The sequence below is a fragment of the Chiroxiphia lanceolata genome, chromosome 14 (genome assembly GCF_009829145.1).
Source record: "Chiroxiphia lanceolata isolate bChiLan1 chromosome 14, bChiLan1.pri, whole genome shotgun sequence".
Lineage (NCBI taxonomy): Eukaryota > Metazoa > Chordata > Aves > Passeriformes > Pipridae > Chiroxiphia > Chiroxiphia lanceolata.
The window spans coordinates 15,425,156-15,451,172 of NC_045650.1; the positions used below are offsets into that span (position 1 = coordinate 15,425,156).

Consider the following 26,017-nt stretch of genomic DNA (forward strand, 5'->3'; position numbering starts at 1 on the left):
TGTGTGAAATGAAACCAGTAAAAGATATTCTGCCCAGACAGCAGAAGTGTTATCCTGTGAATAACCTGTAATTTAGAATTCTCAAATTCAGAATTCTAAACACAGCTTGAGCTCATGGACAAGGACTCCAATCTAAATAAAAGAGCACTATAATATTCTAATTCTATAGCAATAACCAGCCAACCCACAAATATAATAGTTACCATGCAAGTTTTGTTCAAAAAATTAAGAGTAAAAATCCCCCTTTAGGTATGGGAGCATCATTAAAGACTACCAGCAGTTCATTGAGGAATCAGTCACAATACAAGTCAGTTGTATCAACTGTTTCAATTTTAAAGAAATCCTCAAGATTTGTGGGGAATCAACCATAATATTTCTTTATTCTTTGGCTATTTTAACATAAGAATTTTTAAAACATTTTAGTAATGTGTTTCTCTTTGATTATTTTTTCTGACTGCCCTATCCCTTAGCTCATGCATCTTCCAAGAGGGCTATGCACCAGTCTGTATTTATATTTTACACATTTAAGTGCACTGTGACAGGCAAAACTTGGTGGGAATCGGGAGATTCTCCCTCTTACACAGGCAAGGTGCTGGTGATCACCAGAATCTTGCTTATGTGCAAGGCAGGAGCTTCCAGCTCCAAGCAGGATCAGAGCTCAGCAGGAGCTGGCAGCAGCTGCTTCTCACAGATGCCTCTTCCCAAGGAGGCACAGCCCCCAGCTCTGAGCTGCTGGCCCTCAGCAGGCTCTGCCCTGTGCCCCTCACACAGCACCTGCTTACACAGCACCTCTCATACCTGTGTGGGAGGCTGGTAATCCCTGCTGTACTGCTTTGCAGTGGAAATTATATTTTAAGCTTAATTTCCTTGTGACCAAGCAATTATCACTCCAAGTCAGGAGACAAGCAGAGGACTCTTTTAGTCTAGGATTTAGCAACCCTGAAACCATCACAGCTCCCTCTCATGCAACCTCCTCGCCTCTTTCAATATAATACTTCTAAATTAGTGATGAACCATCCAGAAGAAAACACTTCATTCTCTTCTTATTCTTAATAACCCAGTAACCACAATGCTTTTCTTTCCTTCTTTTTTTTTTTTTTTTTTTTTTTTTAAGTACCTACAGCTCTATAGGCAACACAAAAATCATTTCTGGAACTCTGACACCAGGAATTTTCAGCTGAGAGATCCTGGATAAAGCACAGTTTGCCAACAGCTAAGCCATTTTTCTTTATTTGATCATCACTTTTCACAGTAACAGCCAATTTGTCACTAAACAAACAAAGTACCTGTGCACTGAGTTTTGCAGTGACAGCAGTGATGTTCTGAATCCAGAAACAGAGAGTCCCTTGAACTGCAGTATTTTTTTCAGTTTAAATCCTTTTCAAAATTATTATTTTGCACTTTGCTTGACTACAACCACATGGGAATAGCTCAGTGCAGTAGCTGATGTTTAGCTTAATACATTGATTTGGGATATTTCTCTCTCTTTCACATGTACATATATAATAAATGAAAAGACCTGAGAATGATGATTGGGTGGGACAAAAATATTTGAAAAGGGCTCATAAATTTACTTTTTTCTTAATTTGCACTTACTTTCCAAGGGAACACAGCATATCAGGATTCTTAAAAAAAATCATCCACCGTTGTTATACATTTTAGCAGATTCGTGATGTGAAATACAACTAAACAGTTCACACTAAAGCTGACTCAGATGGCTCAGACATACTGAGCACAGTATTTTACAAACAGTTTTCCAGACTGTGGTACACACACATGTAGATTATACACGAGATGTGCTTTTAAAACCTTCTGTTACTGGCGGCTTTCTTTTAATGGCCATCAGGTTTTCTCATTCTTTCCATTTTCAATAGCAACACTTTAACTACCCAAGGCCAGCTATGTTGTGCCAAATAGTTACCCAGATGAGCATGAAAGCAAAATGACAACACTGCACAGAGAATATAACAGGGAAGTTGCAATCACAAGGAATTAATAAGTATTTAAATTGCTGAAAATTATGGCTTCTAACATAGCTAAGACAGATATTCACAAAATAGATAAGCAATCAAGATTTCTTAAGTTGGTTTCGTGTTTGGTTTTTTTTTTTTAATTTCTTTAGAAAACTTGAAATATTTTCACCAATTTCTTCAGAGCTGTCAGAAGCTCAGCAGCACCTACACTGATCCCTGCATAGTCTCCCATCTTCAGCTTATGGAACAACTTCAATTCAAATTGCAAGAATTAGAAAAAATACTAGAGAGCACGATATATATTAATAAAAATGTTAAGACTCACTCAGATGAAGAACTGAAAAATCACCCCTGCCTAAAGAAAAAGAAATGTATGTGATCCTACAACAGTGAAGTAAAAAATTTTTCCCAGTGATTCTGAAAAAAAATTGCAAAGGTAAGAGCTCATTATTAACAAGCTGAAGATTACTTATGGTTTGTTGCTCCTCCAGACTGGCTAAAAATTGATGTGTTGCAGAATAAGTTTGGAGTGGGGAAGCATCCACCCTGTGAAAACACACCAGTACTCAGCAGCTATTTGTTTATCCTCTTGTTTCTGAAGCTGCAGAGGAAATTACTACCTGCCTGTGGTAACTGGCAATTAGAAGCAAAAAAACCCAAATTAGCTAAAATAACTGTTACCTTACTAAAATGGAAGTAGGCATTTAACAAAACAAACAATAAACTACAGCAACGAGTTCCTTAGGATGCCCAGTTTCTTTATGCAGAACACATTGTATGGGTGACAATGTTTCTGGTAGCTTGTGATATATTGTACAACCATTTTAAACAGTGATACAATATTTCACAGATGATAAATAAGTAAATACTCTGGTGGCTTCACAGTCCCGCTCTTTCTCATCAACATGATTCCATAGTTCCTGAGGTTAAAAACTGTTGTGGCTTTAGATTTTAAGCACTGGACATAGAAATAAATTATATGTGGGAATCAAAAGTTGCAAAACTTTGTTACACTTCATTTGCCCTGTGCCCTTTTCACAGGCACTAACAACACTGGAGGCTCTACTGTCTTCAATGCTGCCAAAACTGATATATCAGACTTCAAGTAGGTTTAAATATTTATATCTAGAACTGCTATTTTCAGGCTTTGAACAGATTTATCTGCATTTATTTTTAACTCTGGTGAATTCTATGCACACTTTGAATTCAAGTACGGCAGATGTTTAAATGCCACAGAGGATTATTATTACTCATTTACTTATATATTCCTCATGTAAGCAGATGCTAACAAGAAAGTAAAGACACTTCCAGAGAGGGGCCACACGGTCCTGACCCCCTCTTTCTTTACAAATAACCTGTAGGATTGGGACAGTGGGTATCATGCTGCCTTTCAACTTAACCTCTACTCTCAATAAAACACTAACTGCAAAAGATTCACAACTCCTCTTTATCCAGAACACCTGCTCCTCCTTTGCTATCAGGTATCTCAGAGACATAAGGTTTCTTCTCCCTTTAACAAAACCAGCTTTTCTCTGTTTTCCTCATGATTAAATCCCTATTGCCCTCTACCCCAAAGAACTGGCATGCGTTCTTGATTTTGGGTATGAAGACAAAACGTTTATCGAATGATCACACAGTGTAGTCCTCCACATTAATTATGTGGCTCTTCAGACCATCTGGTTAAATTCTTTTTGCTCAATCTCAGCCCGCTTGAGAAGCAGGACTTGCCGTTACCCCCACAGGTGTCTGAACTTAGGGGCTAACGAAACAATGCAGGAGCTGCAGCAGAGCTGTAGTAATGGTAGTAAAGCGGGACTAGGATTGGAGCTGGGAGTAGGAAAGCAAATTAGATCTAAATTAAGCATGTAGTAAATGAAGCTCTATACACACAACAGCAGCTCTTTGTTACCTAACTAAAGCACAACTGTGCCATAGACTATTGCACTGCACAGCGTGTCAGCATCCTCCCTCCCTTTAATGTACAGTAATTCAGTTACCTACATGAGATGCTTCCAAGTTGATTTTTCAATTAAATGACAGTTCGTGCTACCAACATAATCTGTTGTTCCTGTTCTAATCATCACTATTTCTGACCTGGTATGGAAACAACGCCGTCTCCCAGAAGCAGAGCAAGCGGTTTAAGGCAGGCCGAAGGAGGGTGTTTGGAAAGGCGCAGTGCCGGTGTCAGCCCCGGGCTCGGGACCCGCGGGACTGTTCGGTGGGTCCGGGCGCCACCCAGGGACAGCCGGGACAGGCTACAGGGTGTTTTACTGAGTTTCTTTGCAACGAAGGGGATATAAGCCCTCAGTTCACACCTACTTTGATAATTAAGATATGCTCAGACTGGGCATAAAATCGGCCTAAATTATTTTTTTTTTTATATTTCTGCTTGCTGATGGATTAGAAATAAGGCTCATTTGACATCTTTATTAATGATTAAAACACAATGTGGAGTACTGCAGGGTACACTTAGATTAACACTGTAGAAATAACTGATGGCAGACTGCTTTCTCTTGGCAAGTATGCCTAAGGAAATGTAACCCTTCATCTAAGTAGGCACAGGTGAATAAAATATACTGTATTTGCTAATGGGAGCAATAAGGAAGTGGAAAATCAAGACACTTGACAATCAAGAGAGCATTTAAGTCCAATATATGCAAAAAGTTCCTGAAAACAACCAAACCAACCAAACAAAAAAACCAAAACAAAACCCCCAAACAAACAAACAAAAACGGAGAAAGTATAGGATAGTGTACCTCAAAACATATAGTGTACCTAAAATTTCAATATATACATATATAAGAAAAAAAATATAAAACTAATAATAACATACAGTTATTACTGCAGCGAAACCCACAAAAGTCACTAAAGTAATATTAGGAATATTAGTATTATTAGGAAGACCAAGCCAGGAATTAAATATTTTTAAATCTTATGCAGAATGCCAAAAGCAGTTTTAATCACCACACATCAAACCAATCAGTTCTAGATTTGGCTTTTATACACTTCTCTAATCATCACAATCATAAACATGCACATCAGTGCTACACAGACACCTATGTGCACATTTGTGTCATAAGTTTCCATTTTATCTCAAATATTTTACACAGTAAGAATAGAAAAACAACCTGTATCAGCTAGAAGCAACATCTTTCTTAAATTCTTTAATTATATTCTTCCCAGTAATATAACAACCTACTTATTGGTACCTTCTCTAACACAGACTATACAGACACTAAGAATCTGAAACCAATCAAACAAAAATGACAAAAAAATGCCTGAAAACACAACTCAAAAAAACCTTCACACTGAAAAGCCCCAGCCAAAAAAGCCAAGAAGAAACAGAACTGAACTGACCCCCGATATGGAGGCATTTCTCTCAGGGAAGATGCTCAGAGAGGAAGATAATTCAGAGGAAAACTGCATTTGCCATTTCTATTAGTGTTTTATCAATAGTCAAAAAGTAGTGTTTTAGTTATAAAAGAACGTAAGGTCCAGTCAGAAAATGCATTTGCTTCTGCTCATGAATCCCTTTTTGTAGTTCTTGTCAGGAATATCTTTTGTAGTTAAATTCAAAATGGTGAGGCAATTCATTTTCTCTTCTTCCTTTAAGTGTCTCCTGATTAGATGGAATGAAAAGGTACTTAGCCAAACACAGTAGAAATTGTTGAAGAATTCCTAAGCATTGTAACTGTCATATAAAGTAGATTTTACTAAGGAAACTAAGGAAGTTGTTCATATTTTACTCTAGTAGTGCAAACTTTCCATCTATTAGAAATAGCTCTAAATGATTTTTAAAACTTGCAGTAATACCTTGCATCTGAAAACAGATTAAAACCTGAAATAATTATAAAACTGGACAGACGGCATCAATTAGATGAAGTAAGGAAACCTAGTCCCTTTATAGCAGGAGTGCAGATTAATTTAAAAGTAGTTTTCAGCATTTCAGAGGGCATGAACCCTGCTTATGGACTCATGGCCATAAAAAGGTGTTGATCAGTCTTATCTTTAAAAATGTTTTATGCAGCCACATACTGCAGAGTTGCCTGTGGATTGGACATAATAATCAGCAGGGGAAGGAGAGCTCATTACTACAAGCTCTCCTTCCCGTGCAGATTACCTCAGCATGGAGCCACGTATCTCAATCAAAAAAGATTGCTACAGAGAGCTACACAAGATGTTTCTAAATCAGCTAGCTTGGTGTTCAGCCTATAGCTACAACCTTCTTTTAACCTTCAGAAAAGCAGAAAGACCAGGATGGTCTCTGAATACTAGCAACCTATAAGTTTGGAAATCAATCACTAAGCAGATAAAAACTCACCAGCAGACCTGGCCTGTCCCATGCTCACACAACCAATGCCCAGTTCAAATACGTGGAAAATTCAGCAGCAAGATCTAATGGAAAAGGGACAAGGCAGGACATTGCATGTGTTGGGAGTAATAAAGGTTTAGGGATGTCTAGCACATTATGTAGTACCAAGAACATTTACTGGGGAAAAAAAAGTGCACATATTGTTTCCTTATATACATATCTAGCTGCTTTAAATAACACAGAAAAATAAGCATAGCTGCAGGAAGTAAAAACATTTGCCTATCAGAAAATTTTGAACCCTACTTACATAAGAGCTCCAAATCATAACATCAGTGTTTAGAAAACCCTTTGATTGCAATGTAATATTCTGGAGAGAAACAACAACGTTTGCTCCTTGTCCCCAACAAGTAGGAAAATCAGGCACTTGTGGCAATTTTAGAGGACTAAAGGTGCCATGAATGTAGAGACTGGAATGCAACATGAATATCACCGAAACAACGTTCTAAATACACAGACTCACCCGGGTATTACGTACGTCCTATTTATTTCTGAGATAAATTATCATAAATAAATTATTCAAAAAGCCCAGTAATTGGCAATGAAAGGGAAGACAAAAACTCATCTATGATGGAAGCTTAGGAGTTCAGCTCCCCTGTTAATAAGATCCCTGTTGCTACTTTGCATCACATCTTGTCTGTCTGGGTGCATGGGAATTGCTGACTCTTTATTCCACTGCACACCTGCAAAGCTGTACAGACCAGGTGTGCAGCCTCAGGTGCAGCCTCAGTGCAATGTGACTAAACAATTGTCCCTTTACCAAAAATTCATACCTATATGCTTCAAAAAAGTTAACGACTCCAAAAATTAGAAGCTCTTTCATTTGGCTATAAGAACAACATGAAGCTGGTTTTCCAGCAAATATTGAAGCTTCAGAAAGTATAATATTAGAATGAGAGACAGAGTAAAATTAAGGCAAAGGGGGCAAAACACAGAAGGCTGGTAGAAGTCTTTAAGATGGAACTGCTGCCAATAGTCACAGCATCACATTTCACAGTTTGATATTCTAAAATGTAATAAAATGCCTGTTCATTTGTCAACACAGTCCAGCTTCTTGTGAACGTCAACTATTAAACAGTGACCACTCACTACAAATAATTGTATTGAATTGTATTTCATGGCTTATTACCAGCCAAAATTTCAGTTTTGACCTCCATATCCTGGAACATCCTGCACTGCATCTGTCCCTGCTTCTGAAACAAACTGCAGCTGATCAAGTCCCTTGACCTGATTTTGACCCAAGATATCCCAGCCCCTATTGCTGTGCACTGAGTCCTGTAAAATCAGCTACTAAGTGGATGTGACAAGGAACACAGCAATGCTCGCCTATCCAGATGAGACCAGACCTGCCTCCTTAAAAATGGTGTACCAGGCATTGTTTTAGCTCCTCAGAAAGCAGTAACACATTCTGTAATGGGAATTACGCAGTCTTTATTCTATCAAAATTAAACTTAGGGTTGTGCTAAGAAGAGCTAATACAGAAACACTGAAAGGAAGTATATGTTACAGGAGTACATACACAAGTTGCAGAATTTCCTGTTGCTGAGATTATAATCATGTGAGGTACTGCACCAAGAGTAGATAATTTGGGATTGGTGTTAGCACTTGAAAGCCACAATGACTAAGAAGCAATTATGTGCATCTAAGATGATAAGCATAAGATGATCATCTGCTAAGATCAGAATGAATTTTCTTCATCACATTCAGTGCTGTACACTTCAAATCATTATCTTCTATCCTGAGAAAACCTACGAAAGTCAGTTTACCACTCATCACACAAAAGGCTGAACACAAACACAAAGACTGCTAATTTTAGGGCCTTATTTAGGTGCTGCTAGAAATTGTTTTTAAGTCTCCTGGTGAGTATCACAATATGTGGGGCAAGGTTTCTACAAACCAAGTAAGCTAGTTTTGTGACAGGAGATTTTAAGCATAATATTTATTCACCTTTGGCAGAAGCAAACAAGTCTTCTGCTATTTACATTTTATTTAGAACTCTCAGATTTGAGATTTTAAGTACCTCGGAGATTTTTCCTTAAATCAAGAAAAAAAAAATCTATTTTATTTATGTGATGAAACACGATACAAAATCCTACTCATGTAAATTACATGAGTATAAAACAAAGCTACTTATACAACATGAAAACATTTTGGCCTATATTTTCCCCAAAATAAATAAACCTCACATAAACTAGAATTATATAGTGGAAAAATACCCAAAGCAAATACCAAAACCCCCATGAAAGCTTATTACTTACTTGCAACTCTAAACAAATTCAACAGGTTCTTCAACTAACCATGAACATCTAGTAAGATGGAAATAGCTTAAAGCCAAAAAAACCCCATTCAAAATAATAACCCTGTGAAAGCTACAGTGACTTCAAATTCACGTCATCTATTAATTTATCTGCTTATTATGGCGTTATATAAAGGACTGGAATTACTCCATTTGGAACATTTTGAACAAAATATTGGAAATATTCAGGGGAAAAAAGGGATAATGAAGCAGAAATTTCAGAAAATGGTAATAAGAAAAACTATGTCTCAACAGTTAAAGTCTATCAGCCATAAAACACTTCAGAACACAAAACATTCACTGAATGTATACTTAAAGTGTACACCAAAACTGGCTCTCAGAAAAGCTATGTGAAGGACTTATCATCAGAAAAGAATCATCTAACCCTGCAGTTACAGAATACTAAGGTTACAGGTGAAGTTTTACTGATAAATACCTGTTATTCACAAAGTCACAGATCTGGACAAAAAACATCATTAATCTTACCTTTTGCTGTATGAAGTTTCTCTGCCCTTCTTAAAGGAACAGCCCACCTCTCTTCCAGCATGTCACTTTTCTCTTTCCATCTCTGAGTTCCTGTTAAAGTAATTTTGAGATTTCTCATGGTTGAAAAATGTGGTTCAACAGAGCAAAGGACAAAACAAAGGTCATCATCACCCACCCCTTTGTAAATATTACCATTTTTACTTTTCCTTCTCTCCTAGTTTTCCTCCTTTTTTCTCTTGCCTGTCTCTCCTAACTGCTACTGCAAACTCACTCCTTTTGGTCAGTGTTCTCCCCTCCCTGCTTTCTTACTTGCAGATGCTGCGTGCGCGGAAAAGCTCCCCAAATACTTCTCACATTTATAGCCCTCAGCTGATATATATGGCTCTCCAGGAAAGATGGCCTCTCCTGTGATTTCTATTTGGATACAGACATATCTGGGGTTTTTTTTATCTTCTATACCTGCAGAAATTCAAGCAGGACTTAACTCTTCAACTTGCTGCATCAGTAGCCATTGTCAGTATTAGTGTCTGCCTGAATGAGGTCACTTTTATTTGTATACACTGGAAACTGACTTTGTAAAAACACGTGTTTACCAACATAGAATATATATATTGGTTGCCCATTAAAACTGAGCACACAGAGAATAGCAAATCAATTTTAATCCCCTTTATATCCAAATTATCCTTTACTGTAAGGTCTCTGATTTTTACTGTGCTCACTAGGCCTTCACACATCGCTCCCTGCTGCCGCAACGGGACCGGCATAGACAAAACCTGTTGTCAGTAAGTAGCCTCGTTGCTCAAAATATTTGTATTAGAAAGGCAAAGCCTTGATGCCGAACACACACAGCTGAACAGCCACAGGACACAGACGAGATGCTCCTCAAGCAGCAGGGCCGGATGAGAGCACTTGGGAAAATTCTCTCCCAAACCAACCAGTGGTTAAAGAAAGAGGGGAGGAAAAGCGGCCGGCCCGTGACCCCACCCGGCCTCCAGGGACATCCGAGAGCCCGCAGAGACCGGGAACACGCGGTGCCCCTGGCGGGACCCGCAGCACCGCCGGGCCCGGCAACCCGCCCCCGGGGGCGCCCCCGCCTCCCGCCCGCCCCGCCGCCCGCCCGCACCCACCGTCCCGCCGCGGCCCCGGCGAGCGCAGCGGAGGGCGCGGAGCTGCCGCCCCAGGTAAGCGGCGGCCCCGGGGCCTCCATGGCCGTGCGGCGGCCGAGCGCTCCCCGCGGGAGGCGGCGGGGCCGGGCCGGGCCGTGGGGCTCGGCAGCTCCCGCCGTGGGGCCGGGGCGGTGCCGGGGCCGTGCTCGGGTCCGGGCGGCGCGGGCAGAGCGGGCAGAGCGCGGCCCGCGGTGCGGACCCGCCCCCGGGGAGGCCGCGAGCTCGTCACGGGTATCGGCCGCTTGCAGGGACTCATCTCCGGTGTCTGTGTGTTTACAGGAAATAAACGGGCTCTGATGCGGGCAACGCGATGAAATTCGGGTGCCTTTCCTTCCGACAGCCCTACGCGGGGTTGCTTCTGAACCACATCAAAACGGTGGAGACTCGCTGGCGTCCCTTGCTAGCAGGCTACAAGAACTGCACCATTGCTATTCATATCGCTGTTAAGGACTGGGAAGATGAATCATGGAGAGACATTCTTTTGAATAGGTTTGGTATGACACCGAAACAAGTGCAAGATTTGTTGGATGAAGGGGAAAAATTCGGCAGAGGAGTTATTGCAGGTAAGCAACCTGAGGTTTTATTTTCCAAGCAAGCTTTCAGTTTGTTAACATTCAGATACACATGTGCTTCACGTGGTTGTGCTCATTATGACATTTTTTTAGCACTCTGAAGGAGTGGAGCCTGAATTGTGATGGGGAGGGTCTATTTCAGTTCCTGTAGGCTGAGTACAGCAAGGGAAGTTGTCAGTAAAATTTGTACTATTTCATTGTGTTAGAAATGTGAGGTATTTTTGACCTTTAGGTTGAAAAATTTTAGTCAGGCCTCTGTCTTCTAAAAACACTCTACTTAAAACTTCAGGCTACAAATTCTGTACAAGAAATAAATGGATTTGTGCTAACTCGTCACAGAAAGATAACATAGGTTGCACATTATTTTTTTTCAAGATAATAAATGTCAATTCCACACTTTTTGCATTTTGAGCTGAGGAACTCTTGCAGTACTCATGGCCAAGTGAAGTCATGCCATTGCAGTGCTTTACATGTCATTTTAGAATATTACATAAGTAATTACATAAATCCTATTTCAGTTTTACTGAAACAGAGTATTTGGGCAGTGAAGAAGTTTGTTTCTGTAACACAGTCAGGATGGAGAGATGTTTCATTGTGTACGTTGTGCTGACATACAGTGGATGTTGCTGCCCTGTCCACTTACAAAGTTTTTATCCAGCAGTCATTTTGCACTGTTTCTGTGCAGGTATATTTGTTAAACCATCTGTCTTTCATTTTCATTTGAATAGTTGTAGCTATTCCAGCACAACAGATTACTTCTATCACGCTGAAAAATTGTTGTGGTTCTGTGGTGCTGAAAACTGTAGGTCCTACATTATATGCAGATTTGGAGCCTTGGCATAAATTGCACAGTCAGTTGCAGAATAAGTATCAAGGCTTCTTTGATCTTTATTTAACATTTTTAATCACTAAGCAATATAGAAATTCCCTTTTGTGACATGAAAAAGGTTTCCAGACAGCAGGAATTTCCGTATAGTTTAATGATTTTAAAATGTTAATAGAATAGTGTCCTGAGAGGGGCAGAGAGTTTTTTTTATGCTTTAATGAATCTGTTTCAAGGCCAAATGTAGCTCAGGAGTTTTGGTAGCAGGTGTATCTCCTTAGATGGAGGCTGCTTTTCACAGAATTCTCTATCACTGAGTTGTGGTGATTATAACTGGGTGCTTCTCCTGTTCTTCACCCATCTGAGGTCAGTCACCTGGGGCATCTTCTGCAGCAAAAGGCACAGGCTGGAGGTGTGCATCCCTCTGACTGTGTGCCTCTGGTAACAAAGTGGCTGTTCTGTGTGTCCTCAGGGAGGGTAACTTCTGGAAAACTTTTCTCTTGGAGATCAAACAGGCAACTAATTTTGTATTTTTATTTTACAATACAGGATTAATTGACGTTGGAGAAACATCACTCTATCCAGAAAACCTGCCTCCTGAAGAGATTCTGGAGCTGGAAAACAAAGCTGTCCTCAGTAATCTAGAACAGAAGTACTTGACTGTTGTTTCAAATCCAAGATGGCTCCTGGAACCAATTCCTGCCAGAGGGAGAACAGGTGTGTGGCAGGTGGACATCCCTGAAGAACTGATCCCTTCAGAAGTGTAGGTGTTGCCCCTTACTACTGTTTTTCCTGCCCCCCCCAAAAAATTGTAATTCACAAGTCAGCATCTTGTTTAGGATTCCCTTCCAAAACTGGGCAAATACATTTGAAAAACTGCTCTTTTAAGGCAAAACAAGCAAGATGTGATTTTTATGACTATTACTGGAAATTATTAATGGTTTTTTTTCTAGATTTTTCCTATATATAAACAACTAAGTAAATGCCATTTTTTTAAACACATCATTTTGTATTGTGTGCCAATTTAAAATGTGAGTAAATAAAACCATATTATATGATGCTTCCATCTCTGATTATAGGAAAATAGTGCTTGAAAGCAGGCTGCCATCATTAATAGGGTATCTGTCTCACAGCTCACTCCTAATCCTACTTTAAGGATAGATTGTTTTCACTCACAGGGAAGTACACAAGATACCCATATCAAGGATACAGCTCTGTGACCTGACAGAACTTGTAAGAACGCCATTATGAGAAAGAAGGTGCTTGTTAAAAATGAAATGAAGCAAGTATTACATTTCTTTCTCTCATTTAAGATGAAAAATACCAGTAATCTTTCAAAAACATACAAACTGATCTAAAAACCCAACCACCATTGTCAGCCACTTTAGCATGGAATGATATGATGCTGACACATACCTTCTCAGCCACAAGAAAACTGCACATCGGGTACAGAAAGACTCACAGCAAATTTTAAAAAATCCCATTGAGAATATCTTTTAATTTTATGTGTTTAAAGTACTTGGATATAACCAATGTATATTCTGTCAGCATTTCTGTTACTCAGAAATGGTACCTCACGAGTAGAGAAACAAATGACAGAGTTTACTGCCATGCTCATCTCCCATGTGGTAAAGGCTTATTTCATTGGAACAGCAATCTGTCCCATCAGAATATTCTGAGTTAGTTTGCAAACAGAGGACCCAACGTACCTCCCTAGATGTTCCTCCTGCTGGCATCTCATTGCACCACCATTCCTTTGAACTATTCTTCATGAATCACTACACACTTTCCCTTGTCACCCCACCAAAGGGACTCAAACCAATTGCTCTCAACACCATCCCAGAGCTGCTTTGGAAAGCTGAGGAATGTGGAGGCACTGCTTTGGCTAGAGCTCTCCTCAGGTGAATTCAGATGCTCTCTTCTTGACCAGTGTTGCTCAGTTGGTTTGTAGAGACTTTCCTTCTGTTGGAGATCCAAAGGCAGAGTCACTAGCTGTTCTTTTGTCACATGCTGGATGAAGTCAAGCTTGACTCAAACCCATTGGCCAGAACAGAATCACGTGAAGTTTCCAATGGGGAAAGCTCCATTTTAAATTATTTTTTCTTGGTTTGAGCGAATTTTTCAGTTGAAGCCATTTACCTTAGCAGCCAGATGGCTCTGCAGACAGACAGCTGAAAGGAAGTGACCAACTTGACTGAGAATCCCAAGGGAAAGTTCTCAGTCATCACTAGGACACCCATGCTGTGCTGCTGGGACATCAGAGCAGCATCCAGTGTCCCAGTGACATGAAACAGCAGCAGCAAATGTTAAATACCACTTGTTGGTTTTCATTTACAGATTTTTTTTTTACTCGAGCCACGAAACAAATAAAACTGCAACAAAATATAAGGTATGGGATAGGACAGTGCTGGGCTGAGTTTCAGCCAGTAGCTGCTCCATAGGCAGGAATAGGGAGCTCTGCAGCATCAAGAATGGAAGCACCACATCCAAGTTTTCCAGGTGTGCACTTTGCACACATGCAGAAATGTCCATACGCTCCCTTCTCTTATTGCCATGCTAACACTAAGGAAACATAACCTATGGTATTTAAACTACCAAAACTGGGGGTTACTTAAACACAGAGAGCAGTTGCAAGGATCTGGGAATACCAGACATCCATTTTTGTAAGCTACAGGACTATAGATTTCATAGACTCAGTTTCTCCAAAGCACCTGTAAGTCCAAGACACTGTCAAAGCAGGTCTTTCTTCAGACAAGAAAATGCTATAGCAACACCAATGAGTTCCTGTCTTGAAAAGTTTAATCATTTACACCAACCAACACAAAGTTGGTAACAAAGACCAAGCTATGATATTTATACCTAACCAACAGCTGTGAGACCTACAACAAACGTTTCTGGCACAGACTGCACACAATGCAATGGGGAACAGCTTATTAAACAGCCAGTCTAGTGGGAGAATGGTGTACATGCTGCTCAGGAAGTATCAAAATGTGGAACTGGTAAAGCAACAAAAGCAACATGTGACTCCCAAGACAGTGCAAAAGTTGAAATACTTACATGAAAATTTACATGACTAACTCAAAAGCATCATGTAAGTTGCCATATACTCTACTTCTCCCCCCCCAAAAAAGCTTTCCAGTGTTGCATGAGAAGAGCAACACTCTTGTGCCTCTGTGGTTGAGACAATGATTGTGGCTGAACAGAAAAAGTAGTAAAGAGGTACTATGCTAAGGCATCCCCAAAGCATTTAAAAGAGACACAAAAATCAAGTGTATATTTAGGACCTAAAAGACACCTGGAATAGCATAGGCATTTCATACAGGGTTTTTAAAAAAATACTTTTAGATAATACTTATACTGTACACAACAAGACTTTTAAACAATATATTACACTGCTAAAAATGTTCATATAAATACTATACAGGCAAGCGTGCAACCAACCCGTGAGGAAGGTTCACAAATTAGACAACCACAATCCTCTGGAAAAGCTCTCAGATTATCTTCGAGATCTCTGATTTGTGTAATCCAAGCCACTGATTCAGCAATACCTATTTTAAAGGGATTTGGACAAGGCATGAGATGAAATACATTTGTCTGCTGATGACCAGTTCAAGTTTAATATGCTACTGTCATCTTAATCTGGCATATCAATGTTTAACTTGGGAGGTGGAATCACATATTTTCCAGGACTCTGTGTAATGACCACTCCAGTCTTTTTTCGAAACATTGGTGCAATTTTTGGCGGTTCAGGCAGTGGTGTTTCTTCTGTCTCCTCATTATCTTCATGATGAAGATCATAAGAAATATTTCCATATTCTCGTAAGAATGGGAAGATTTCAAGTAGGAACTGGCAAAAGTCTTTGCGAATTCCAAACCACCCTAAAGAAAAAGGGAAAATTATTTCATGTTACTGCAGAACAGAATGAACACATAATTAAGCAGGCAGACTATGCAATCTCATTTAAGTTCTCTTGATTGTTTGCATGTGAATAATATAAAATTTGTTAGTGCTGCTTCTTAGTGTTTCTTACCCCTACAGTTCAGGTTACATACACATAGATATACATCCAGAATAGGGACATGGATTTGCACCCACATGCCTGTGTGTATATCCATCTCTATAAATTACAGTTATACTACCACAGCAAGAATCCATTTCATTTCACAAGTTACACAGTGTCAGGTCACATCAGTACAGAGAAAGAACACAAAGGACTTTGCATCTCAACCAAAGCAAGCAGTGCCACATAGGATAACACTGTAAGCACAGAAAACTTACTGCAGTCACCTGAAAACAACAGTCTAACAAATATGTGAATTATTTCATAAGAATATACATAGAAAAGCCCTTTTTGAAAATACAAATATTAATAAAATACATGTAAGCATTGATTTTCAATCTGTTTCCAGGATTTTGAAAATACTTACAGTGATTTCCTCCTTTTTGCCCAAATGTTGTTGCCATTAATGTTATCAGTGAAAGCCAGAGAGGAACAAATATGGGTATGAAGGAAAAAGAATTATGCCCATCCAGTCTGTGTACTAGCAAGATCTAAATTGGAAAAAAAAAATACAGTGTCAGTTTAATTGCAATACTCACTTTCAAACTGCTTAAAGCATAGGCTGATTTCAGATCTTTAACTTCACACATTTGTGGGGGAAAAATGGTCTCCACAGAAGCATGTAGTTACAGTTCCAGTGCAATGCAGGTTTTACTCAAAAAAACTTTGAAGAACACATTTGCTGTTAATATTTTATTCCAAAACAAAAAGCAGCATTCTCATTTCAGTAAGTTAAAAAACCCAGTATTCATCAGTCCCTGAAAAAAGGAAAAAAACACAAACTCATAACGCTTTTCCAACCTCAAATGTGAGCAGTGGAACCACAATTGTCATCCAGCTGACAGCCATGGTGATGTGTGTCCTCCTCTGCTCAGCAATCACGTCCATAGAGCGCAGGAACAGAACAGACCACACAATGTAATAGAGCACCACCAGGCACAGGAAGGACATCAAGATCCACAGTGGAACACAAACAACCTGAGGGAGAGAGAGATTTGATTTGTTTCAGGTGTGGTTCTTCTAAATGAAGCAAGTCTGCCTATTAAGTCTAAACAAGAAAAAGAAATTTAAGTCTTTAACTAATATAATCTCTAACAGGAGAGCATCAATTCAAGCATGCTGTTATGAGCCATATCAGCTCTCTGAGGTTCCCCAGCTTTTTAAACCCCATGAAGATGAAACAATTTAAAATTAGGTCAGTGTAGTTCAACTTTAGTAAGACATCCGTGATTTTACGTGGGCTCAAATTGTACCTGAAATTGATTTCAGCAAATATTTCCTACAGTGGATACCTTATTTGGAAGGGTTTCAATCCTTTCTCAAAATTTTAGGAGAAGAGAAAGGACAGACATAACCACGCCAGATTGTCAGTTTTATGGCAGTTTACAAAAATCCAGACACAGAAACGGCACTTTTGTATCCTAAAGGCATTTGGGACAGGACATCTCAGCAGTTTACAGTGACACAGTAAGTGGACTTACACGCATGGTAACATAACAAATAAAAGCAGTTATTTACCACAGCGTATTTACCAACACATTCTCTAACTCACCAATCATATTCATGGCTAGTTTACTGTTCCCATTGGAAACTTTGGTTAGGATTTCTCTTTCAACTACTGCTCAGGGATTAACTGCAGTTGGTGGCACATTCCTCTCCCTCAGAGGGTGAAATGCCCAAAGAACAGCCTCCAATTACCACTGAATGAAATGCCAGACCTTCAGTGAAGGATTGCTAAGCAAGCAAAAATGTTATCATGGACTAATCACATATTAACTGTTCCCTAGAGTAAATATCTTTATGAAATTCAGCATTTAAACAAAGATAAGAAGAAAACATTTGTTACGTACAAGCCACGGCCACTTGATGATCTCGTCTAGTCTGAGTGCAATAAATATGAACTGTAGAATATTGACTGAACACAAGATTTCCAGCTAGGAAAAGAAAAAATGTTAGTTAATTCTTAGCATGATAAAGCTATTTCCAAGACAACCAAGTCAAAGGACTTCTCTGACTCCATGTTCATCACTGCAATAAGCAGACAGTATTTCAGATTAAATACTTCTGAAAATAATAATAAATTAACAACTACTTTGATTACTCATGTCAAAAATTAATGTCCTGGATTAAAGACAGACCCCTCTTATGTTTCTAGCAAATCAAAGGGAAATAATGAAATCTTCACGGAATAAAAAGAAAAGAAAGTAGAACAGCACTAACTGAAGATGATAAAAGACTAAAAAAAAAAACCCATTATAAAAATGAGTAGAGACAGCTGTTGCCTTTTATGGATTCCACTTTCTTCTGCCAGTACTTAGCAGCTGTGCAGTCATCTGTAAATCAATGGGCAATCAAGCATCATCCAGTAGAAGGCAAGTACTTCTACACAAATTTTACTTTTAGGAATGGTTAACTGTGAATAGAACCCTGCAAAATAAAATTCTATAGGCAACTGTTTTAAAATGAGCAACCTAAAGTAGCAGTTTACCAGCCATCCTAACAATCACTTACTATAAATGTTTCTCTCTCTAATGATAAACTCACCCTAGGCTACTGTTAGAGAAACAGTCCCTTAAAATTAAAATACCTTAAAAAGCTGAACCTCATCTAAAAATCAGATTTTTAATGGGGTAGTTCAAGGACATAGCAAACCAAAAAGCTCCTTAAACAACATAAATTCAGAAAGAATTCTAAGTTCATTGCAAAACGCCAGAACCGTGGGAATATCTTGAGAATCCTTCTAAAACCAAAAGGAGTTAGAGAAGACAGAGGCAGAAAGCAAAACCTTACTGCTTTATGCCTACCATCCACATTCCCAAAGTAAAGATTAAACACAGAGATTGGGATATTAAGACATTTTCAGCCCTGATTACCAAGAGCTCTGGAAGTTCAGTTCTGCCTAGGGACTGGGCTTGCTATCAGTGGAATTGTTTTCAGTTGTTTCCATGTAAATATCCACTGTTAGTCCATATTGCAGAGTTCCTGGTGAGTTGTTTTAACATACAATAATAAAAAGGCAGGTTCAAAACATGCTGCAATGTGGTAGTTGAAAAAAATTAGAAGATACTAAAAAAAGTTATATTATTCCTGATCATGATTTTCATTCGCACTTGCAGGTGAGTGCAAACAATTAATTGGGTTGATGCAATCCTCCATATCACACTTTCCTGAGAGTCAAACTGTCACAGAATTGGTCCTGCACTGCCATGAGTTTTACACACCACAAATGAAGGCTCACCTCCAGGGACCTGTCGTGTCGGAATCCCCACACACACGCTGCAACTGACACCGGAGACACGAAGAACAAGGGCATGAAGACCAGAAGCCAGAAATGGGTTCCTCTTTCGATCCTGTCACACACCAGGACTTCGAACATCAGCAGTAGCAGGTGGATGCCTACTGCAATTAACATAGCTTTGAACTCCACACAGGTTTCTCCTTCTGCTCTGAAGACAGGATAAGGAAGCATTCAATTTAATTGCCAAAAAGAAAGCACACTATCCTGCAAACATTCCAAGACACTTGGTAAGCTGATGATAATTATTTTTAAAATGTTGGAAACAAACGTTCTAGATGCTCTTATGCTGTTAAAAAACCCCTTTATGAACTGAATTCAGTACAGAGCATACATCCTATTCCCTCTGTTCTGCCAAATAAACATCCTCAACTTACCGGTACTGCGGGTTCCGAGCCCATACTCCTGTTCCCACCGAGGCACCAACAATCACCATCAACTTCCACAGCCATATTGGAGCAAACACAGCCCAGTAACTCCACTGAATTTTGTCATCCAGACGTAGAGAGAGCAACACAGAGAAGAGCAGCAGGCAGGCATAAATAAGGAATTTGCTATTAAATAAAACAAGCAAACAAACAAAAAAAAAAGAGTCAGAAATCACGGCAGGCAACTTCCCATGAACTTTGTACAGAACAAAATCAGTCATAGCTGAAATTTAACTGGGATACTTCCTAACAGAAAACGTGTGTCAAACTTCTTTGCAAGGAATCCAGTATTTCATTACAAATATAGCACCTCTTTCACTTATAAAACCATTGCTTCGAGGGAATGCATCAAAAGCATTCTTGCATGACAATCTCAATGAATGGACAGCTATAAATAGTTCCCTCCCACAAGGATCTAGTCAGGAGCTGTATTATTAGAGGCTCAGAAATATACCAGCTGTATGTGTTTATAGACAATGTGTTCTGTCCTATGAATCAAATAACATGGTTTTGAACATCAAAAACTAAATTACGTAATTTACGAAATTTTATCCTCACTGCTTTTAACTAGAGCTTATAAGCTACTACAAACTGTAATAGGGCAGACTCCAGATATTTTTTTTCTTAATATTTACATTCAGTTAGAAAAGCAACACTATGGAAAAAAACAACAGGTTAAACTTTGTTAAAAGTTATTGATTGCAGATTGAAGTTTCTAACTGGAATACTGATGATGGTGTTTATTAGTTTTAAGTAGCTATATTGACATATTTTATGATTTAGTCAATTTAAGAATGAATAAATGTATCTGGAATACTTGAGCAGTGGCACAGCAATTGATTTCACCATCAAACAAAATAATTACATAGTAGGCAATTTCCTCACCAGACAGGAAGGGAAAAGTAACCCACCCATTCACCAAAAGCTCACAGACTGCCTTATAAAAAACGTAATTAGGCTTCAACACCACTTTAGTGAAGTATGTATTTTAAAACATGGATAACCTAAGGAACAGAGTAAAGCAGCAACAGTCAGGGACACAACCCTCTCTCCACCAGCACAACTCTAACTTCCCATTCTCATCAAATAACAAAGCATTCCTCAGAACAGCATTGCTACCCTTAGACATCAAGCTGTTTTGTCTCTACTCAGGACAAGTGTCTCATCTGCCTCTTCATAAGGAAAAGCAGATTTATTGTGTCAGCATTTCCTCACATGTTTGATAAAGCTACCTCGGGATGGGATGATATAAACCAGTCACTCTTCACAGCAACAGAGAGATGTCTCAGCTTCCTCAGCTAGTCATCCTTTTTTAATATTCAATATTTGTGTAATTTATATCTTCCCTGGCTCCTTAATAAATACAGCAGCAAAATGCCATGTGGTAAAGCACCACTGCTCCCCGAGTGTTCCAGCAGCATCAAAACACTCGAGATGAAGATTTCTGCAGACGTGCAACATTCAGCTTGCTCATTCATCACTCAGCACCCAAATAAGCTGCAAGCATCGCTCTTGTAACAAAACTTCATAAAGCTTCTGGGACTTCTGGTCCTACTTTTCCATTACTTCCAACCACGCATATTTCAATTGTTTACTTCAGCCTCTGCAACAATGCGTTTCCCGGAGCGCTGGTTACCCTTTGTTTGTCTAAACAACCGACTGAACATAGCTCGCTGTAACTGCCATCACGTAAGGCCTCTTTCACATGCAAGGCTTTTCCAGGACTCTCAGCATCTCAAGCCACCTTGCACAAGTTACTTGGAGACCTTTATTCCGTGGTCTTAAAAACACCCGGTAACAGCAAAAAATTCAACTCATTCTCTCAGTTTAACAGTTTCATGTGTGAGTACTTGCTTGGCGAGCCAGCAGAATCCCAGGCAGCAGTGACTTGATAATTTTAGGAGAGCCAGGATGCAGACTCGCCCCCTGGGATGCTCCCTGTCCATCCCAGGACTGCTCAGCCTGCCAACACTGAGCCTGAGTGGTGCGTGGGGCAGCTCCGCACCCCAGAGCACCACGGCGAGCACTCCAACACCACAACGAGCCTTGGAATCATTTGAGAAAATTACACAATAAACAAAAAAAAAGAAGACTGGAATTCGGGCTGGGAACCAGGTGAGGAGCGCCGGGGAGCATACACCGACCCCCGCGGCGCCGGGAGGGCTGGACTCCATGATCTCAGCGGTCTCTTCCACCCTGGCTGATCCCGTGAAGGAAACCGGGAACGGCGTGTTCCCGGCGCCGCCCGAGCCCGCGGTGCGGAAGCGCCGCCCGAGGCCGCGCTCCGCTCGGACTCTGAGGGTCCCGCACCCAGCGCCTCTCCCGGCCGGGCTGCCGGGCTGCCCCTGCCGGGCCGGCCGTGCCCGCGCCGCCCTCACCTGGGGTTGAAGTCCTGGAAGAAGCCGCGCAGGTTCATCGCGGCCGCTCTACCAGGCGCTCATGGCGCGGCCACCGCTCTCGGGCCTGGCCGGGCCGGGCCTCGCCGCCTCCGCGCGTGCGCACGGCCCGCCGCCGGGAACCGGGCGGTGCGCGCCGCCGGCCTTCCCGGGAGGGCACCGCGCATGCGCGAGGCGGGGCCGGGGCGGGGCTGTGAGGGGCGGCCCCGCCGCTCCCGCTCCAGCGCGGGATTCCTTCCTCAGCCTGAGCAAAACCGGCCTGCCTCCAGCTGGAAGCCCTTCCTATTGTGCTGTCACTCCATGCCATTGTAGAAAGTCCCTCACCAGCTCTCCTGGAGTCCCTTGGGGTACTGGAAGTTGCTATAGGGTCTCCCTTCAGCCTCTTCTCCAGGCTGATTAGAATTTGGTTGACTATTACACCTCTCTGGGCAACTCTGAGGCATTTAAATCTCTAGGACGATTAAATCACTGAGCATTTAGGGACAGCTCTACGAAAAGTTGCCATAATCCAGCGTTCACTGAGCAATGTTTCAAATACAAATTCAAACAAACAAACAAAAAACCAAATCAACCAACCAACCCCATTAACTTCGTTTCAGGCAATCAGGATGGTCTTTTTCAACGTCTGTTAAAAGTTTTTCTATGGCCTAGCACAGTTCTGCAGCCTTTGCTGCAATAAATCCCCCACCCATACGCTCTGTCAGACTGTGGTACACGGTGGTGTTCCCCCCTAGTTCCTTTGTAGGCTGGAGCTTGTGTTTCCTCTGTATCTCCAAAGCCTGGCTGCTCATTCCGCTTGTCAGGGGACTTTCTGCAGGGACATGTAAAGGAACACCCTCCTCTTGCAGCCCCAGAGTCATGCCAGCAGCGTTTGCCTCAAGTTGTATTATTTCTGTTTAAATATGAGACTGCTTTTCAGAAGTTACACACGGAGCTTGGTTATTTTAAAAATATGGGCTTAGATCACTTGTTCTAAATCTGTTCAAAATGTCTTATGTGTTACCCGTTCATTTGTGTTTCATCTCACACTTGAGTAAACTTATAAAGTCTTGTATGTGTTAGGAGAAATCCTCATCAGACATTCTTCAAACTATTAGTGAAGATGAGCCCAGAGGATCTGGAGACAGGTTTTGTTTGTCATTTGGTCACTTAGTTTCCGCTGCAATTTGTGACATGGCTGTTTTCATATTCTGCCCCATATATTCATCTGATAAAGCAAGGGTATGTAAAAGGCTACAAGAAAGCAAGGACACGTCAGCACAAATAATGGCAGTGGGGAGATGTGAGGAGATTGGTGAGAATTCAGGATAAGAGAGAAACAAGAAAACACAATGGAAGAAAGGGAAAGAAAGGAAAGGATGAGGGTTAGGCAGTCTTCAGAAACTGATAAGATGGAAAGTGCCCCTATGATAGGACCTGTGCCAGGGCAGTACGAGAACTTGTAAGGAATCAAAGAATTAACAGGCTTAAAAAATTGGAAACTAGAACGTTGATCTTCATTCTGCTTTTGAAAAAGTTGAGCCTTATCAGTTTGAGAAAGAGAACAATTATGCATAATGTATTTATCCAAGATAAAATAGATCTACTGCAACGCATAAAGGAGGTACTAGACAAGACAGTACCTGTAAGAATTATCTGCAGCCAGATGCAAACATAAAACAAAGTCAAAATATTAATAACAAGGAATTAACTTGAGAACTTTTAATAATTCAGAAGGCTAATAAAGCAGCTTGCCATTTCTAAGAATAGTCATGAAGGTCTGTAGAAGTAAATCAAGGAAGATTTCTTCTGCAGCTACAATGTTTGGCTGACTGCCCAGGCAGCAAAATAGTTCCTACCAGGGAAAGAACTAGGAAAGAAATCCCTAGTTACAGAAATGAAATCTCATGGGACATAATTTCTACTGGTACCTCAGGAGAGCTACAGCTAAATTTTTTGTCTTGGAGTCAAGTAACCAGGAATTTTAGGAGCTTTCTTAGATCTTTTGGTGGTCTCAGGTTTCTTGAATGCTATGGCTTGATACTACACATGTGAGGGTGATACTAAGGAGAGTTGGACAGCAAAGAAAACCCAAACTGTTTTCTGAACTTGAAGACTTAAAAGATTTATCTCCAGTTTACATTTTATAGACTTGAAAACTGGGAATTCCCTAAGACAGTTTATGCTAGAGACCAAACACACATTTTGGTTTTATTCCATTTATCTATTTCCTCAAATTAGTTAAAAAAGTCATGTATAGTGTCTTTCTTACACTGCCATGACTGCTCTCATAAGCTATCTTGTATATTCTGCTTAAAAAGCACAAACCAGGAGGATCCCTATCCTTGACAGGCCAATGTTAAGTGCAGGAAACAAAACCTGAACCAGCTTTTTAATTTGTGAAGATTGCTTTTCTGTTGACAGTCAGCCTTGACTCCTTTCTAACATACCATATAATCCATGTTTACTTTACAGACTCTCAAAGTGTCACTGTTAGATGACTGGAACATTTAAGGGAGGACAGCAGTTCAGTAATAACTGACTGATGTGGCTGACAGCACAGCCATGAACTGTTTCTAGGATCATCTGTCATGGTTTATGACAGAACATCAAATTGTTTACAAAACCAAATCTCCAGGTTTGAAAATCCCCATTTGAATTTCAGCTGATTTCACTGTAGGCCTTACTATTAACATTTATTCACAGAATAAACAGAGATTGACTGGTAATTGACAAAGAAGGGATTGTTCCATCTATTTTAGAATCTTTAGACCAGCCAGTAATTTTGCACAGTTAAAAACAGTAGTGATCTGATATCCACATAGATATGTTGTCATTGGCATTACACAGATGCTTGGTTTTGAAATTAGGGCCTCCAGTTTCAATGAAAATTTCAATAATTTCTGCAATAATATTGTTTTGTGTCCCATTTGGGAAGTTAGTTCAAGGGCAACGGCTCTAAATCATTCTATTTGCTTCTGTATACTGGATGCTAAAATAATATCCTCCAGCCTGAAACCTATTTTTAGAGTTGTAGTTCAGCAAGCTGCTGTTTATATTAATGCCAACTATGATTGTGATGTGAAGCAAATTATACTACTAAATCACTATGAATTTCATAGGCTGTTCTGCCAGTTGGACTCTAGAAAATGCATTGTTGCACAGCTGCTTGGCCAAAGCAGGATTTGACATAATGATCTGCTATCACCTGCAAAAGCTGTGTCTAGTTATACTTTACTTTTCCATCTGTTCAGCTAGTTTTACTCATTACTTGTTTTCCTGTTGAAAAGAAGCTCATTTAAACGAGTCATGTTCCATGCCTCTTTTCTTATGGAATCTGTTTTATTCCTGCCTCCCCACAGCTTCAAATTGTTCATTTTTTATGTTGCTCTATGCCTGAGTTTTCTTGCACAACTTTCCCTTCCACTGTGTTTAGGAGCTGTTGAAGATAAACACCTGAAAAAAAGGTGCTCTATAAATTGCTCTATAAATAAATTCTACCAATTTCCTAGTTGTAATGATTCATGAGAGCTGATGCTTTCCTTCAAGGTCTTCTTAATTCCTTCTTAATTTCTTCCTTCTTAATATCCTCCAATATTTTGATAAAAATAAGTGGTGGTGGCATCCTTATTGACTCAGGTGAAGTCAAAGTGAGGTCTGTTTTGTGTTAACTGGAAGACACAGGTCAACCTGACCCAGATGTAGATTTCCTTATTTTCCTATTTATTTTAGATTTCCTATATTCATCAAGTATTTTAGGTAAATTTTTCTTCATTAATTAAAAGCAAACAGATCCAGAACTAGTGAGGTTTGGTTTTTGTTTCCCTTAATGGCTTTTTCAAACACTGTTACTATGTGACTTCTTCATTGAAATTCCTGTCACATCCCTGGGATATTTTTGGTTTTTTTTAACAGTCACTGAACTTTGTTCAAGTTAGTACACTGCTGATTTTCATATTTTCTTTCAGCTCATACTTTGTTCTTGTTTAATTGCCAAAAGTAATAGTCATCCAAATTCTAAACACAACTAACCAAGGTGCACATTTTCAGCCCTGCAGTAGTTTATTCTTTGACTAAAATTTACCAAATAGGGTTTTTAAAATAGCAAAGCATCACATTTCTTTGTTATTTTTAAAAGTTTTTTCATGCTTGTCATTAACCAGAAGTATATCT

The 26,017-nt window shown here is 40.0% G+C and overlaps 2 protein-coding genes and 1 long non-coding RNA gene across 4 annotated transcripts in view; 1 reads left to right on the forward strand and 2 right to left on the reverse strand.

Annotated features, from left to right (window-relative positions):
- LOC116793881 overlaps positions 1 to 10,017 on the reverse strand; it is a 130,036-nt gene extending 120,019 nt beyond the window's left edge. For both annotated transcript variants that reach the window (XR_004359622.1, XR_004359623.1), the window contains exon 1: positions 9,125 to 10,017. This is a non-coding gene — a long non-coding RNA (uncharacterized LOC116793881). The remainder of the gene's footprint in view (positions 1 to 9,124) is intronic.
- A 175-nt stretch (positions 10,018 to 10,192) lies between these two features.
- LOC116793880 (uncharacterized protein CXorf40 homolog) lies at positions 10,193 to 12,685 on the forward strand. Its single transcript, XM_032702064.1, has 3 exons — positions 10,193 to 10,305; positions 10,570 to 10,853; positions 12,235 to 12,685. The coding sequence occupies exons 2-3, from the start codon at positions 10,601 to 10,603 to the stop codon at positions 12,450 to 12,452; spliced, it is 471 nt and encodes a 156-aa protein (XP_032557955.1). The 5' UTR covers positions 10,193 to 10,305; positions 10,570 to 10,600; the 3' UTR covers positions 12,453 to 12,685.
- A 1,924-nt stretch (positions 12,686 to 14,609) lies between these two features.
- TMEM185A (transmembrane protein 185A) lies at positions 14,610 to 22,014 on the reverse strand. Its single transcript, XM_032702063.1, has 7 exons — positions 21,848 to 22,014; positions 19,419 to 19,595; positions 18,985 to 19,192; positions 17,597 to 17,680; positions 16,548 to 16,724; positions 16,114 to 16,237; positions 14,610 to 15,564 (listed from the first exon to the last, which is right to left on the reverse strand). The coding sequence occupies exons 1-7, from the start codon at positions 21,883 to 21,885 to the stop codon at positions 15,320 to 15,322; spliced, it is 1,053 nt and encodes a 350-aa protein (XP_032557954.1). The 5' UTR covers positions 21,886 to 22,014; the 3' UTR covers positions 14,610 to 15,319.
- Positions 22,015 to 26,017: the final 4,003 nt, after the last annotated feature.

Bases quoted from the DNA above. Each gene is read 5' to 3' on its own strand.
- LOC116793880 (XM_032702064.1), top strand. From the start codon at position 10,601: ATGAAATTCGGGTGCCTTTCCTTCCGACAGCCCTACGCGGGGTTGCTT. The intron at 10,854-12,234 runs GTAAGCAACCTG...TTTACAATACAG, and splicing joins CGGCAGAGGAGTTATTGCAG to GATTAATTGACGTTGGAGAA.
- TMEM185A (XM_032702063.1), bottom strand. From the start codon at position 21,885: ATGAACCTGCGCGGCTTCTTCCAGGACTTCAACCCCAG. The intron at 19,193-19,418 runs GTAAGTTGAGGA...TCCTGTCTTCAG, and splicing joins GCTCGGAACCCGCAGTACCG to AGCAGAAGGAGAAACCTGTG. The intron at 16,725-17,596 runs GTACGTAACAAA...TCTCTCCCTCAG, and splicing joins TCATCAAGTGGCCGTGGCTT to GTTGTTTGTGTTCCACTGTG.